The sequence below is a fragment of the Siphateles boraxobius genome, unplaced genomic scaffold (assembly GCF_051911475.1).
Source record: "Siphateles boraxobius isolate OS27281-9 unplaced genomic scaffold, OSU_SipBor_1 32, whole genome shotgun sequence".
Taxonomy (NCBI): Eukaryota; Metazoa; Chordata; class Actinopteri; order Cypriniformes; family Leuciscidae; genus Siphateles; species Siphateles boraxobius.
In genome coordinates, this window is record NW_027508942.1 from 4,599,016 (window position 1) to 4,615,882 (window position 16,867).

The window sequence follows — 16,867 nt, forward strand, 5'->3', positions numbered from 1 at the left end:
AAAGATTACAATGCAATTAATTCGAATGGCATTTAAGAGTACAAATAGTTTTAAGCATATTAATCACAGTTATTGTTATGAGGGGGTCCTTGGAAATGAACACCAGGTTGGTTGTGCCTTGTAAGCATATTCGTGTAGGCTACACATATATATGCCTATAAGGCACAACCAACCTGGTGTTCATTTTGGCTGCATAAAATAACAATAGCCCATAGCAGGCGGCCTGTAAATCGTTAAAAATGAACACTTCAGAAACACTACACTAGAGAAAAATATATGGATCATATGTTACTTTAAATGTTTCCATTCGTTACGTTATGAAATGAGATTGGAGTAAAAACATGAAGCCTATTGTTTGGCGTGTTTTGCTTTACAAACGCACAGCGCGACTGACTGAAACTCACAGCAGGGTAGAGAACATATTCGTTCGGGTCACATGACGTCACTGTAGCTTTGCGCCGCCATCTTGACGATCGACGGTCTCAGTAATGCCTGCAATATGTTGTGCAGTTGGCTGCAACAACAGCCGAAAAAGGAACCCTGAACTGGTATTTTATTCTATACCAAAAGAAAAGGATATAAGAAATGTCTCATATTGTATCATGTCTCATTTTTCTGTGCGCACACACCCGACCCGAAGCATGCAGCCATAGACCCCTATACAGCGCGCGAGTAATGAATTGAGCTCTGTTTCGTGTCTGAATTTACAAATACACACAACATTATGTTTAAATGTCCGTTTTGGAGAGTATTCATGTAAAATATGTCAGTTATATCTTAAACAGAGTTGTCATCCAGTCTCTTTGGTAGAGAGAGAGAGAGAGAGAGAGAGAGAGAGAGAGAGAGAGAGAGAGAGAGAGAGAGAGAGAGAGAGAGAGAGAGAGAGAGAGAGAGAGAGAGAGAGAGAGAGAGAGAGAGAGAGACGAGGAAAACAAACAAGCATGCAAATGGAAATTATCGCGGCCGGAAAAATTATCGAGCTCGTTTTTTTATCGTGCGATTAATTGATTTATTGACTATCGCGACAGGCCTAATCCAGATTAATGACAGCTAGCTGTGAGCCGTGGGTAACAGCTGGCAAGCTACCAGCTGTTAGCCACTTAGCTAGCTAACAACTCTACCTAGTCAGAGCAAACTACCACCAAAATCATACATTTGAATTTTTTTTTTATAATACCTACATTCCCCATGATTAAATATAAATCCTTGGTGGCCAGGTGCTGCACTTTTACGTTTGTTACCCATCCAGGAACAGCATATTGATACGCATCTGTACTCTTGAAAGCCTTCAAGCGATCCCCAAAGAAAACTGGGGGTAACAAAATAAGGATCGGAGCCTAAAATTAAAATTTTATCCATGTATCTCCATCTTTCTCTCTCAATCAAATAGGCAGTTTGGGCGGCCATACCGGGCGAGATCGGTCGTCAATATGGCGGCGTTCTATTTCTAGTGACTTAGGTGGCATCTATGAATACTGAAGCGATCGAGCCGCTCCAAACTATGAAACATTATTGTTACCACATTATACATATCTACATTTGAGCAGATATCCACAAACACAGTATTTAACAGTAAACACTTTTCTAAACATTATAATATTCACCATATTAGAGTAAACACTCATATAAGATACTTTTATATCATGCTGTGTTTTATTATCCTCGTGTCGTGTACAAGTATATAAATTTAGAATTAGGCTTCATGTTTTTACTCCAGTCTCATTTCATAACGTACATTTTAGTCTGGCACCAGTTTGACTAGTTGCTGCAATGTAAAGTTTATATAACAATAACATTATGAGTGGATGTCTTACCTTAAAAATCTTTCTCATCTTCAAATCGTGTTCTAATCCAAGGTGCACAGCACAACACGGCACAAACACAGTCTTCCAAACTCGATGTAAAGCAGAGGAGTAACGTTAGGCTACTGAAGTCTCTGATTTTTTGTTTTGAGGTGACAAATGCGTTTTCAGGTCTGCTCCTTAACGTGGATCATTTGCATGTCAATCACTCTTGCGCGCGTGGGTGTGGTCACATTAGAGTTAATTAGGACGCGTTTGAGAAACTATACATGTCATTGCTTTCATACTGATTACTTAAACAGAGAATATTTGTTTCTGATATAATTTACATCATTTAAAAATAGAGATTCTGAGCTTTGTAAAGACATACGTTTCAAGTCTGTCTGACAAACATTCGCTGAGTTACAGATCATTTTCTGTCGCGTTTCAGAATGAACTTCACATTGAGATAGACGGCAGAACGCGCATCATGTTTATTTTCTTTATTTTACGAAAAACACAACATTTTGTTTTTATTATGCGTGTACGGAAATAAAAGAAGACATTTAACAGTTTTGAATGATGTGTAACACTTATATGTAAGATCAAAATCAACAGAGTATTTTGAGTCTCTTTTGCACTGATAAGAAAAAAAGTAAGCTGGTCACGCCGGCATGACCGCCGACCCCAGAGGCTTAAGACTAGTCTCAGACTAAAATGCATGTTTGAGCTGTTTTAATTGAAAGCAATATTTTAAGATATGTCAGTGACATTGTTTTGTCTCAAGATGCACACCAGTAATGTTTTTTCTAATGCATGTTTATAAAAACTACTTAAATGCCCTAACTGAACTAAGGCCTAATCCTGGCTTAATCGAAGCCCTGTTTGTAAAACAAGGCCTATATTTTCTTATTTAGCATGCAAAGTTAAGTTAACTTGAATCTTGCATCACATAGTTGCCGACGATGCATACAAGATGTGATGTCAGTAGCTACTAGGGCTGGGTATTGACACGAATTTCACAATTCTATTCGATTTCGATTCACAAGCTTGCAATTCGATTAGATTTCGATTCCGATTCGATTCAGTATTGATTATTTTGGATATCAGGTACAATACTTGGGAAATTTTCTCAAGGAAAACAAATCTCTTAACTAATGCTGTAAACTCTGGGTGTCAGTTGTAGCCTACTAGGCTTCATTAGCCTACTATAATATTGAAGGTAAAAATTAACTGATTTGTATACAAACATTTAAATTACACTTTTATTTATTTTTATAATAATAAAGTTATATGAAATATAAACATTTAAATGGTGGCTGTCATAAAAACTTGCCAGATTTATTCAAACATGCATTAAATATTGAAGAACATTCAAAATTAATGAATATGTAATATGGTGCATATATTGAGCAAAATGCTCCTCTCTAGAGTTAATTTTTCTAGCTGACTAACGAGCTTATGGTCACTTGATGTAAATGTGACGTTACATGACATTGTTTACAAACTGTTTTACTGACTTCTTTCCACGGTTGAAACACTGATTGAGCAATTCCATGTGACATGATACGGAATTCAGTAAGTTGTACTCTATCTTTTAACACACTTTCAGATGCTCATTAATGTTTATTTTCGCGCTGTAACTGGTATTATTAAGGCGGAAGGGAAGATCATGTGCGCTCTGCACTGCTGCTTCTCTTGAGCTGCGCTGCGCCAGAGCGATCTCATGCCACAGCGCCAAAACTGTATTTATGTTTTTGAATTTCGTAAAAAAATGGAAAAATGGATGTAATTTGAAATCTGAGACAAAGATTATTGTGATTTATTGAATGGGATGCGTGCTGCAATGTTCCATTCATTCATCAACCGAAAACAGGATGACTAATCGATTCTTGGGATTTAAGAATCGATATTGGTTCGTAAAAATGAAAATCGATTGAAATCGAGAAATTGATATTTTTTATCCAGCCCTAGTAGCTACCTCGTTTTTTATTATTTTTTAAAGCTACTCCGGTAACGTCATCAAGTCGATCAGTTGTTGCATTGCTGGACAATTTTTTTACCAGCTGCACAGGAAGACTAGCTTAAACTCATTCTCATCATGTGGGGACAGGCTCAGGATCCAGGTCACCTCCAAAAGCCTCTGGTGTCTTGTCACAATTGAATGTCTTTGGTATCTCTCCAAGATTTGTGCTGCAGGGTCGGCTTGTGCGTTTTCATGAATTTATCTCCCTTGCCAGCAAGTGTGCACTGCAGTGCAAGGGGATTCCTTGTAATTGCATAGGTATTTATCTTCCAGCTAAATGGAAAAATAGAAATAGTAAATAGAACACTAGTTACAGATGAAACCAAGACTACACATTCAGAGAGAAAAATTAAGAGCTCCAACCCATTTTCAGTTACCAAATTGAAAAGAGTAAAATATGTCTTTACACTGACGTGCTCCTGGACTTTAAAGTTGACTCAATCTTCTTTTTAGTTGTGATAGTATTTAATAGTGTATTAATATTTGTCATATTACTTACACACTGGTGTTTTTAGTAAGCCAAACCATTTAAATATAATAATAATAATAATAATAATAATAATAAAGACAGAAGACACTATTGTCCCATAATTAATTAATCATAACTACTGTACAAAGTAAAATTTAATATGACATTTTTATTTTTCTATAGACTCTCAGACTGCAGTATCAGTGAAGGAGGTTATAAAGCTCTGGCTTCAGCTCTGAGATCAAACCCTTCACACCTGATAGAGCTGGATCTCACAGGAAATGATCCTGGAGAATCAGGAGTGAAGGAGCTCTATGATTTACTGCAGGATCAGAACTGTCAACTCAAGACACTGAGGTGAGTACTATTAAAACAACACTCAATAGTCTTAATACCGTTTTTGCCAAAAGAGAATTCAACTGTCAAAAACACATTTATAAATTAGATTTTGAAAAGACTAAAGGCCCTTTCACAAGATTATGAAAATACCCAAATGAAATGGCATGTAATGTACTTCCTCTATCTCTAGGTTTTTGAGTTCTGCTGCAGATGAAGCCTGTCAGTATGTGAGAGGAATTGTGGGTAAAAACCCATTATTCTTGAGAGAGCTGAATCTGAGTAAATGTGAACTAGGAGACACACGAGTGAATCAGATCGCTGCTCTATTGCAGGATAAACACTGTAAACTCAACACACTGAAGTGAGTATTTTACTTGGTCAAATACTTTACATGTAAAATATTTATAAATATAACATTGTCATTGTTCATAAAGAAAGTTTTAAGATTAACTGAAGAGTGTTTCCTTTTTCTTTCTCTTCAGGCTGAATAATAACATAATTACAGCAGAAGGTTGTGGTGCTCTGACTTCAGCGTTTAATTCAAACCCTTCAAACCTGACAGAGCTGGATCTGAGTGAGAATAAAGTAGGAAACTCAGGAATTGAGAAGATCTGTCCTCTGTTGGAAAATACACTATGCAGATTGAGAAAACTGAAGTGTGTATTTTTATTTATCCACATTTCAATATGATTATATATATATATATATATAATATTTGTAAATGACTATGTTATCAGATTAACTGTCTTGAAAATTATGAAGATTATTAAGGCTAAAATATTAGTTGCAGTATTATTAAATATTGTACTAAACACTGTAAGTATGAATTAAAATGTTAATCTGTATTAATGAGAAAATCAGTTTAATAAGATAATTTTAAGTTATTATTGGTTAAATTTCATGATTTTAATATGAAAATTTTAAATTTAGTTTGCTTGTTTTGTTAGTGTAGAACATGCACTATTTTTGTTCTGTTCTGATAAATTGTAGAATAACTGAATAATCGTCTGAATGCTACATTTTTCTTTCTGTTCTAGACTCTCAGACTGCAGTATCAGTGAAGGAGGTTATAAAGCTCTGGCTTCAGCTCTGAGATCAAACCCTTCACACCTGATAGAGCTGGATCTCACAGGAAATGATCCTGGACAATCAGGAGTGAAGGAGCTCAGTGATTTACTACAGGATAAACAATGTACATTTAAGACCAGGTGATTAATGTCTTAAAAAATTTCAAAATAAGCCACAAATGTGATATCTGCTATATAAAACAAAGGGGATTAGGAATTGGAGAGGAATTGCAATTAAAGGTAGAGGAATTTACAGCATACCTATTAATTGAAATTCAACAGACACACAACTATATTTTGTGGCATGAACCTTGTGACAAAACATAATTACATAATTTTGACTTTCTGATTAGACTTCTCCCAAACTAATTAGAAAATCAGTAAACACCATTTCTGTAATCAAATACCATAATCTTCTAATTCTCAAATTAAACATTTGAGATACATTATAGTATTCTGGGAAATAAGCTTCCACAAAGCTCCATGAAAATTGTATAAAATAATGTCATTATGTTTTAAATAATGTTGTGTGTATGAATTGAAAATTCTTAATCTGAATCTTGATTCAATTCAACTAATAATTTTCACTAGCCCCCACATAAAAATAATAAATAAATGAAATAGTTATTTTTGACCCATAACGTTGTTTAAGGTTGAAACCTACATTTGAGATACCAGTGAAATTTCACAATTTCGATACTGCAACTAAAACTACTAGAAAAACAATGGAAAAGCACAGTCAGATGAAAATGATCTGCTTGAACGGATTTGATACCCAGCCTTAGGTATAGATATCTGTTTAAGGTGGAGACTGGTTCCTACATTCGTCACATTGCTGTACCTTGTCTTTAAAAGGCCACAAGCACCAAAAATCCTGTTTCACAAAAATGCACTGTTACTGCATCAGAAACATTACTGATCATTCGGAAGACACATGCAACCAGAACTGAATTTTGATTAGTTATAGTACAAGCAGGTCCACTTGATGAGTTTGATGCCCTGCCATATTCCATTCCTTTTTTACCACCCAATCTATTAATGCATTTTGGAATAAACTGGTAATTGTCAACTAAGTGACTGACTGAAATCATTAGAAATAATTAAATGAATACAGTTAGAAGTAAACAAGGTTCCTCACTTCACTATAATTCTATATTAGTTTTGATATATTTTAATTGATATGTCTTTTTTTATTATTGATTTCGCAGTGTGTATCATGTATTTGCTTAGCTTGAAAGAATGGGAGGTGCAAAAAAATTTACATTTTGACAGAATTATCTAAAATACTCTTCTATTTTCTGTAGGTTTTTGAAAAGTGATGTTGCACAGAAAGCGTGTGAGTATCTCACTAAAGTTCTGGGTAAAAGTCCATTATTACTGACAGAACTGGATCTGAGTGAAGATAAATTAGAAGATCTGAATGGAGAGAAGCTCTCTGCTCTTTTGATGGACTCTCATAGCAAAGTGGAGAAAATAAAGTGAGTCAACATGATTTATACATTATAACTTCTCTGTTAATTCATTATATAAGACTATCAGTCACATATGTGATCAAAATTGAAGACCTGCTGATCTGATGTGTGTTGAATATGTCCTGAAGAACAATCAGAATAATAATAAATGCTGTTTCTGTGTTTAGGCTAAATAATTGTGAGCGGACAGAGAAAAGCTGTTCAGTTCTAGCTACTGTTCTCTCCTCTAAAACCATCCTGAAAGAGCTGAACCTGAACAACAGCCGTCTGCTGGACTCTGGAGTCAAAGAGATCTGTGAGGGACTGAAGAATCCTGTCTGTGAGCTGAAGATACTCAAGTGAGTACATTTCACCACATATTAATGATGTTTGATAACTTTTTTGTGCTGATCTAATACTAATATTTTCTTAGTGCTAGATGCACATTTCAACTACATTAAAGTTAGTAAAATCAACCCAATGTATACAGGTTTATTGTAATTAATTATACAAGTGGTCTGTCTGAATATTCGAAGCTGCAAGTTGTGCAATAAAACAGTTTAATGCACACCTTCAGGTCAGGTTTAATCTTTATTCTAAATTAATGCACTGTTTTCATTTAAGCTCACAAACATACATCACTTGCACACAGAGGGCCTTATCATACACCGGCGCAATGCGGCACCAGGCGCAACGCAAGTGTTTTTTGTTAGTTTCAGCCCGACGCAGTTATCATTTTAGCGTCCTGCGCTGCGTTGTTTAAAAAGCAAATGTATTCAGGTTTACTTCTTGCAAATTCCGCCATGTAAATAGCGAATCCGCCATGGCGCGAGCCTGACTGGCTTTTAAAGGGAATGGGAGATGACACTCTGATTTGTTTATTGCACGATACCCCCAAAACAAACCCATTACTCAATAGAGGGCACCTATAGTCTCGGTATAGTCGAGAGCTATAGTCCCCTGAGAGTAGGGAACGAGTATTGCGTAACTGCCCGTGCTAGTGTGCTTTGATCAGGCGATCGCTTCAGTCGATTTAACCTGAATTCTATGGCAAAATGTGGGCTTATATTGCTATAAGCCACGCCCATTCTGGCAGGCTCTGACGCGTGCGGGCATGTAGTGTCCCGATTGGTTCGCGCAACCTAGCCGACTCGCCATAGGTTAATGCAGTTGCCGTAGCACAGCCAATGAGTGAGCTAAAGCGCTCAGCTGCATGTCTGCTGTGCAGCTGCACTGCGTTTAAAAAAATTTGCTGCTTTATTCTCGAGAAAAGCAGTTTTCCACACGTTCAAATACACGTTCCCTACTGAACGAATTAGCAGCTACTCTCAGTGGGGGGCTGGGACACGTTGGAAAGAGGCAGGGAACAGGCAAACCACGGTCAGATGGTTGGAGAGTTGAATCGGGTTGGAAGGAGGAGGACACAGACAGAGTTCAGCCAAATTCACCTCAAAGGGTGTATTTATTAAATTATCTTTTATCTTGTCTTCTTGGCTGGTATATGGGCGTATGGGTATGTGGGTGTGTGCTGTAACAAGAACAAAGAAACAATCAGCACACAACCAGCAATAACAGTTTAAATCAAACTCACCAAATCCAACTTTGGTAATTTGGCCCTAAAAGCCATCCACAATTACTGCTCATATTGCCATCAACAGAATATCAATATAAATAATCATAATATATCATATAATAATATATAATATAATTATATAACACAACTGTGTTATAGTAACACATTAAAGATAAAGAACAAACATGACAAGGCATGGAGAATAATTAATTAGCTACCATAGCAGTGGGTTTACAACATCAGTCAATGTAAGGAATCAGAATAAACATTTACGTCTTCAATTACTTTCTACTTCCGGTTTAGGCTACTTCCGGTGGCATAGTACACGCGATACCGCTGTTTAGTAAACAAACACTCGCAGCCAACTCAATTGCACGCTAACAGCCCACAATGGATAGCAAAGGCAGCTGAGAGCATTAGGGGTTGGTGTGGCAAACGTAATACCACCGCAACCACCACCAAGTCAAACATTTGCAAGTGGAGAAAGGGAAGTAAACTCACGTTTGGAAGACGCACACAGGATTAATCACGGGCTAGCAGGAGATCAGGAGATGCGAGTTCGGTCAGGTCACACCTGGATGCAAACAGGAGCACTGCTTGACCAGGTAAGTTATATCCCCTGCCTAATAATTAGTGACAGGTGTGTCTTCTGTGCAACACGTGAGGGAGTCGCAGCTGCAGGCAATTCGGGCCAATCATGGGGGATAGAGCGGGCGAGTGAGGCTTTTGTACAGCCGCCCCGGAATTTGTCACAAATTCCATACCGTAGAAAGAATCACGAGCTTCTGCCTCCCTCCTCCTCATCCTCATCTTTCAACTCGGGTAAGGGGATGAGCCTCGCAACAGGTCTGATGTACCTCTTCTCACCGACCCTCACCTCCACTGTCCGGACTCTCCCGTCCACTCCGGAGATGACTTGGGTGATCCGTCCCACTGGCCAGAGAGCCCGAGGGAATTGAGGATCGACTATCAGGACGGGCTGTCCAACGGTCATGTTGCTGGTATCCCTCCTCCATTTCCCTCGTGGCTGCAAGGTGGGTAAGTAATCTCGGATGAATCTCGACCAGAAGTGGTCAGCAAGAAGTTGACTGTGACGCCACCGGCGTGTCCCGACAAAGCTGGTTGATGCAAAGGTCGCTTGCGGAAGTGAGGAGTCACGACGGCCCATGAGGAGCAGATTGGGGGTGATCGGATCAGGATCTGAAGGGTCGGCTGAGATGTATCCTAGAGGCTTCGCATTCAAGATACCCTCCACCTCTATAAGTACGGTACGGAGAACGGTTTCCAGAATGGGCTGACTGCCAAGGACCACTTGGAGGGAAGTTTTGACCGATTTGATCTCCCTCTCCCATACACCACCAAAATGAGGTGCATGGGGAGGATTGAAGCGGAAGGTGATCTGCTGCTCAGCCAGTTGTTGCCTCAGATTGGGCTCCATAGCTTCAAACGATTTGCGGAGTAACACATCACCTCCCCTGAAGTTCGTTCCTCGGTCAGCCAAGATTTCGAATGGCTTCCCTCTTAGAGATATATAAAACGTCGGAGGGCCATAAGGAATGCATCTGTATCCATACTCTCAAGTATATCCAAATGTATACATCGGGTAGTAAGGCACTTGAAGAGTATTCCCCAGCGTTTTTCACACCGGCGGCCCACTTTGACCTGGAATGGTCCAAAGCAGTCGACCCCCGTTGACCAGAAGGGAGGCTTGAACAGGCGAAGACGGGCAGTTGGTAAGTCCGCCATTCTTGGAATGTCTGGCTTGGCTTTCCACTTGCGGCACTCCGGACAGATGTTCTGGTGTCGCTTAATGGCTCTCCGGCCCCTCAACACCCAATACTTCCGCCGTATCTCACCATGAACTCGCTCTGGTCCAGGGTGCAGAAGCTGCTCATCATAGCTCTTTATAATGAGTCTGGAAAGGGGATGATCACCGTCAAGGACAATCGGATGTTGGACATCAGGTTCCAACTCCGCCCGGCGCAGTCTTCCGCCTACCCGGATCACGTTCAATGCAGGGTCTAGCTCAGGGGAGAGGGAGATGAGTCGGCTATTCCTCGGTAAATCTCTATCCTTGAGTAGAGCTTGAAGCTCTTCTGGGAAACTCTCCGCCTGAGCTCTCTGGATTAGCAGTGTTTCCGCTGCAAGGTGAGAAGCAGCAGTAGCCGCCCCATCAGAGGCCATCTTGGATACTGCTGCGATCAGCTCTCCTAACCTGCTGTATTGTGAAACATCAGGCAGCGGAAAGGCAGATGTCTTGTGAGTCAGGTAACAGGCAACAGACTTCCTGAGCTCATCCGTCTCACTCTCGGGCAGTGGAATGGATAACGGAGGGAAGACCGGCCACTGACTTTCAGGTTTCCACAAGAACGATGGTCCCTCATTCCATCTTTGACGTTGTGCTAGCTCTTGCAGTGTCTTTCCTCTGGTAATGTCGTCCGCAGGATTGCTCTGGCTATCCACCTACCTCCAGCTGTTTACATCAGTGAGGTCTTGTATCTCAGCAATGCGTGTCCCTACAAAGACCTTATACCTGCAGGACTCTGACCTCAGCCAGGAGAGCACGGTAGTAGAGTCACTCCAGTAAACCACCTTGCGGATGGGCAAGGTAAGTTCAGTTTGCACGGTGGATGAGAGCTGGGCTCCGAGGAGGGCAGCACAGAGCTCAAGGCGGGGCACCGAGATCTGTCTCCTTGGTGCCACTCTCGACTTGGCCAAGACAAAGCAAACCTGAACCTCACCATCTGCAGGCTGTGCTCTGAGGTAAGCTACTGCCCCATAGACCCTCCCAGATGCATCACAACAGACGTGGAGATCCCATTCTGTTGCAGGGGAATCAACTGATGCAGGCACATAACACCGGGGCATCTGCACTCGATGAAGATCCACCAATTCACGCTCCCACTCAAGCCACCGATCCATCAGCTCAGCTGGGCGAATAGGATCATCCCAATCCTGCTTGGTCTTCCATAGGTCCTGAACAATCACCTTGGCCCTCGTCGTGTAAGGCAATATGTAACCTAACGGGTCATACTGACTGGCTAAGGTGCGGTAGACCACCCTCAAGGTGGGCGAAGCCGAGGTCAGTCCTGCCCTGTGTTTGTATCCGAGGGTGTCTGGGATACAAGCCCAACGGAGACCCCGGGCTGGCTCTTGAGGGCCCAAACCCATCTCGGAAAGCATTGGTTGACCTTGCTTCTGGAGGGAGATGTTTTACCACCTCTACAGTGTTGCTCGCCCACTGCCTGATCTCAAATCCGCCTTTAGCAAGTTGGATACGCAGTTTCTCGAGCAAGGTCTTGGCTGCTACGGAAGAAGGCAGGCTCTGGAGGCAGTTATCGACGTAGAACGAGTTCTCCACCGAATCCACTACCTCTTGGTCACTATCATCACAACACCTGGTGTGATGCTGCAGCGCATAGATCGCACAGCATGGGCTGCAAGCGGCACCGAAGGGAAGCACTTGCCATTCATAGGTGGTTGGCTCCCTCTCTCTTTCTAGATTCCTCCAAAGAAAGCGAAGGAGAGCCTGGTCCTGTGGCAGCAGACGGACCTGATGGAACATGGCACGGATATCTCCGCTGATGGCTACTGAATGCTGTCTGAATCGGAGCAACACTCCCAAGAGGGATGGACCCAAGGTAGGTCCCGGAAGCAAGTTTTTATTCAGACATTGGCCCCTGAACGTGAATGAACAATCGAAGACTAACCTGTGCTTTCCACTAGCCTGCTTGATAACATGATGAGGTAAGTACCACGACTCAATAGGTTGACTCTCGTCCACATCCTCCACAATGGTCACATAACCAGCATCAAAAAGCTTCTGGATCTCATTGTGGTGTATGTTGGCGAGTTCAGGATCCCTGTCCAGTCGTCTTTCCGTTCCCCGCAACAAGGGCATGACGGAATACTTTGAGATCGAAAGCAAAGGGCAATTCGGGGCACGCAGCAAGGGTGTGGCATATCGTTGAATGCCATCAACGGTCACAGGGACACTCTTGGTCCGTAACAGCTCCAATGCATACTCATCATGCTTCGAGCGAGTCACATCCTTGATGCTTCGGTGGGGATAAGCGTCCAGCTTCCACAACAACTCGACATTCCTAAGGAGCTCCGCAGTGGCACAAGGCAACGGATTGGCGGTAGAGGTCATAAAGAGGCAGGACTCGAGGTGCACATTTGGGCGAGAGGTCACACTAACAGGTCCCTGCATGGCCCAGCCTAATGCTGTATGAACTGCCACTGGTCCACCCTTCGGACCCATCCGGACAGGCTCAGTCGGAACGATCAGTTCAGGGTAATCTGAGCCGATAAGCACAAGAGGTGCTATCCGGGAGAAGGACTGAAGTGGCAACTCTCTCAGGTGAGGATACTGCTTCTTAAGGGCCTCTGCAGGGCAGGTGTGTTCAGCCAGACTGAGGCACAGAGAGGTGAAGGCATTCTGGATGGGATATTTTATCTCCGGTTGCCCTGCCGGGGATATAGAAAAGGACACAGTCATGCCCTCCACCGGGACTACCTGCTGCCGTATAGTCTGCAGATGAAGCACCTCTGGCTCCCTCTGGAGGTGAAGATGTTGACCAGCAGTGGGCAAGATGATTGTTCGACTAGAGGCATCGTCGAGAAGAGCAAATGTCTCCAGGCTATGGCCCCCAGCATGTAAGGTCACTTTTAAGACCTTAAGCAAGACCCTCGGTGAACAACTGGGCAGGTCAAGGTAGACCGCTTCCTCATGGGGAGATTGAACCATCAAGATTTGGGTCGTATTCTGACTGCTTATGTCATGGAGAATGGTCAAATGCAGCTGGTTACACAGGTTACAAGGTTTCCTCAGTGTGCATTTGTCTGGCGAATGACAGCGGGCACATTTGTGGCACCTTTTATTCTCCACAATCCAATCCCTTAGCTGAGCTTGAGTGAACATCACGCATGATCCAAAGTAGTGATCACGGTTGTTGAGATAAGGGCAGTAAGGCTGGAACTTATGCTTATTTTTGAAGGGAGACGTCTTACCCTGTCCCTCTGCAGTAGTGCTGGCCATATGCCTCCGTTCAGGGTTGGAGGTAGTAGTGGCAATGGCATTCGACGTGGTACAGGCAGTGGTGAGATACAAGGTGGTTGGACTCTCTCTGCGCCTCACCTCTTTGCCAACAGGTTCTTTCCTTTCCCACTGGACAGAGGTCAGCTGCTGCACCACACTCTTGACCCTTGCCTTCCCTCGTAGCCACTGCCGACAGATGTTGAAGAGTGTATGTTCTCGTGGTCCCATCCTTCAAGTAGCCTTGAGCATAGCAGTGCTCAACAAACCCATCACTATATGAAGGGGGCAATTTACCCATAAGCTTGTCTACATGTGAGCCACACTTTAGTTCACTGCCATTCTTCCCCTCTACTGACTCTAACAGCCAATAAGAGAACTAACAGCGAGAGCAAATTCTTGAAAGGCAGCGTTATCACCCATCTTGATAGGTGGGGTGTTCAAAATGCTGCTGATCTCATTTTGGACTAGCTGGCGAGGTTGTCCATATCTAGTTCTCAGAGCAGCCAGGGCGGAGGTATAGGGGTCTCTGGCATACATATGTGACTTAGCCAGTCTATAGGCGCTCGGGAGCTTCAAATGGTCAAGAAGGATTTGGAACTTAAAATGCTCTGAAAGATGGGTATGGATGCCCACCAGATTGCCCAAAGCCATATCCAGCAGAACAAAGTCGCTTTCTCTGCCACTGTCAAAGTAAGGCAACTTTGGTTTGGGAATTCCATATGCCGATGCAACTAACAGCTCCATCAAGTCAGTTCCTTTCTCAGGTAATGGTGATGGCCCGACATTGTTTGGAGCCGCTGGGCATGCGGGAGGTGCTGGAGATGGCTGCCGGGGCCCTGGAGGTGGATCATCCCCTCCAGGAGAGGGCACTGGAGCCTGTGGATCTGTCCCCTCACCATCAGAAGTCGCGGGCCTCCACGAAGATTCAGGACACGGCTCATGACCCCTGGGAGACTTTGGATACATTGGAGTCACAGGAAATGACCCTTCATCACGGGATGTTAGACGCCCCTGCGGCTCCATGATTGGTTCCCCACCGCGGGAAGACACCAAAGGCACGGGAGGCACATACGATCCTTCATCCCGTCGTGGGTATCCCGCCCTCGCTCCAGTCTGTGGAAGCTGACGGAAAGGTGATTGAGTAAGCGTTGGGCTCTGATTTTGCTCTGTCGCGCCAAGGGGGATGGTGTGGACATGACGAGATAGAGAAGGGTGGAGATCCTCAGCTGGGGATGAGCTGAGATGTAGGGCAGGGCCTAGTCTCAGTTGCGGCCCGCCCTGCTGCTGAATATCCCAGGAGGGGCAGATGCCCGCCTGCTGCTCTGTCTCACTCTCCTCCTTGATCAGAGCTGCAACCAGCCGAGCTTCTTCCAACTCGCGTCTCGCTTTACGCAGCCTCCTCTCCTCCTGCAGTCTCTTGGTAATCCCCTCTCTTTCTCGTAGGGCCTGGCGTGTTTGTTCATCCAGCTGCTGGTACCTCATATCCACTCCTCGCTCTTCCCTTATTTGCTCCTCCAACTCTTCCAGGGCCAGGAGCCTCTTCCTCTCCTCCAGTGTGGCTACTTGCTTGTCACTGAGAGAGACTCGAGAGACCGAGGTACCAGATTTACCTCCAGTACCATAAGTATAGGTGGAGGATGATTCGCTTTTACGTGCAGAAGGCTTCTTTCGTTCATCAGGGTGTACTGGGGCTGGACCATCTGGCTGGATCCCCACGACCCCAGGTGAAGCCTTAAGCAAGCTAACATGTGGCCTGGTAAGGCCTGCAGCATCAGAGGCGGAAGCTCTAGGAAGACTGGATTGAAGAGGGACAGCTCGACCCTCTCCACTCCCTGGGGGCTCATGAAGCTCTGCCAAGGGCTCTGCAGGGACTGGAGGTGGGTCCGGTTTAGCTCCGTCCACTCTCTCTGGTGAAGAGGGGGAAATCAAGTTAATGGCTAAAGTAGCACGGGAGGTGCGGCTCGAGCTCGTTGGAACAGTGTAACGGTCTGGTGGTCTCCTCACTCTGCGAGGGCGTAGATCGGTCCCAGTGGCATCACCTGGCTCAGGTTCATGGCTGATCGCATCTGGTCGCTGGAGACCATGTTCTTCGTCTGGCCTCTCTGCCTCCAACCCATTACCTGACATTGTCTCTCTCCTCCGGCTCGAAGGACCATTGAACGAATTAGCAGCTACTCTCAGTGGGGGGCTGGGACACGTTGGAAAGAGGCAGGGAACAGGCAAACCACGGTCAGATGGTTGGAGAGTTGAATCGGGTTGGAAGGAGGAGGACACAGACAGAGTTCAGCCAAATTCACCTCAAAGGGTGTATTTATTAAATTATCTTTTATCTTGTCTTCTTGGCTGGTATATGGGCGTATGGGTATGTGGGTGTGTGCTGTAACAAGAACAAAGAAACAATCAGCACACAACCAGCAATAACAGTTTAAATCAAACTCACCAAATCCAACTTTGGTAATTTGGCCCTAAAAGCCATCCACAATTACTGCTCATATTGCCATCAACAGAATATCAATATAAATAATCATAATATATCATATAATAATATATAATATAATTATATAACACAACTGTGTTATAGTAACACATTAAAGATAAAGAACAAACATGTACAAACATGACAAGGCATGGAGAATAATTAATTAGCTACCATAGCAGTGGGTTTACAACATCAGTCAATGTAAGGAATCAGAATAAACATTTACGTCTTCAATTACTTTCTACATCCGGTTTAGGCTACTTCCGGTGGCATAGTACACGCGATACCGCTGTTTAGTAAACAAACACTCGCAGCCAACTCAATTGCACGCTAACAGCCCACAATGGATAGCAAAGGCAGCTGAGAGCATTAGGGGTTGGTGTGGCAAACGTAATACCACCGCAACCACCACCAAGTCAAACATTTGCAAGTGGAGAAAGGGAAGTAAACTCACGTTTGGAAGACGCACACAGGATTAATCACGGGCTAGCAGGAGATCAGGAGATGCGAGTTCGGTCAGGTCACACCTGGATGCAAACAGGAGCACTGCTTGACCAGGTAAGTTATATCCCCTGCCTAATAATTAGTGACAGGTGTGTCTTCTGTGCAACACGTGAGGGAGTTGCAGCTGCAGGCAATTC

General features: G+C 43.5%; 1 protein-coding gene across 1 annotated transcript in view; it reads left to right on the top strand.

The window, feature by feature from the left end:
• LOC143700892 (uncharacterized) overlaps positions 1 to 16,867 on the top strand; it is a 120,179-nt gene that overhangs the window by 41,658 nt on the left and 61,654 nt on the right. The window contains exons 17-22 of the mRNA XM_077194640.1: positions 4,460 to 4,633; positions 4,806 to 4,976; positions 5,098 to 5,271; positions 5,653 to 5,823; positions 6,987 to 7,160; positions 7,322 to 7,492. Of these exons, the coding sequence (XP_077050755.1) occupies positions 4,460 to 4,633; positions 4,806 to 4,976; positions 5,098 to 5,271; positions 5,653 to 5,823; positions 6,987 to 7,160; positions 7,322 to 7,492 (1,035 nt within the window). The remainder of the gene's footprint in view (positions 1 to 4,459; positions 4,634 to 4,805; positions 4,977 to 5,097; positions 5,272 to 5,652; positions 5,824 to 6,986; positions 7,161 to 7,321; positions 7,493 to 16,867) is intronic.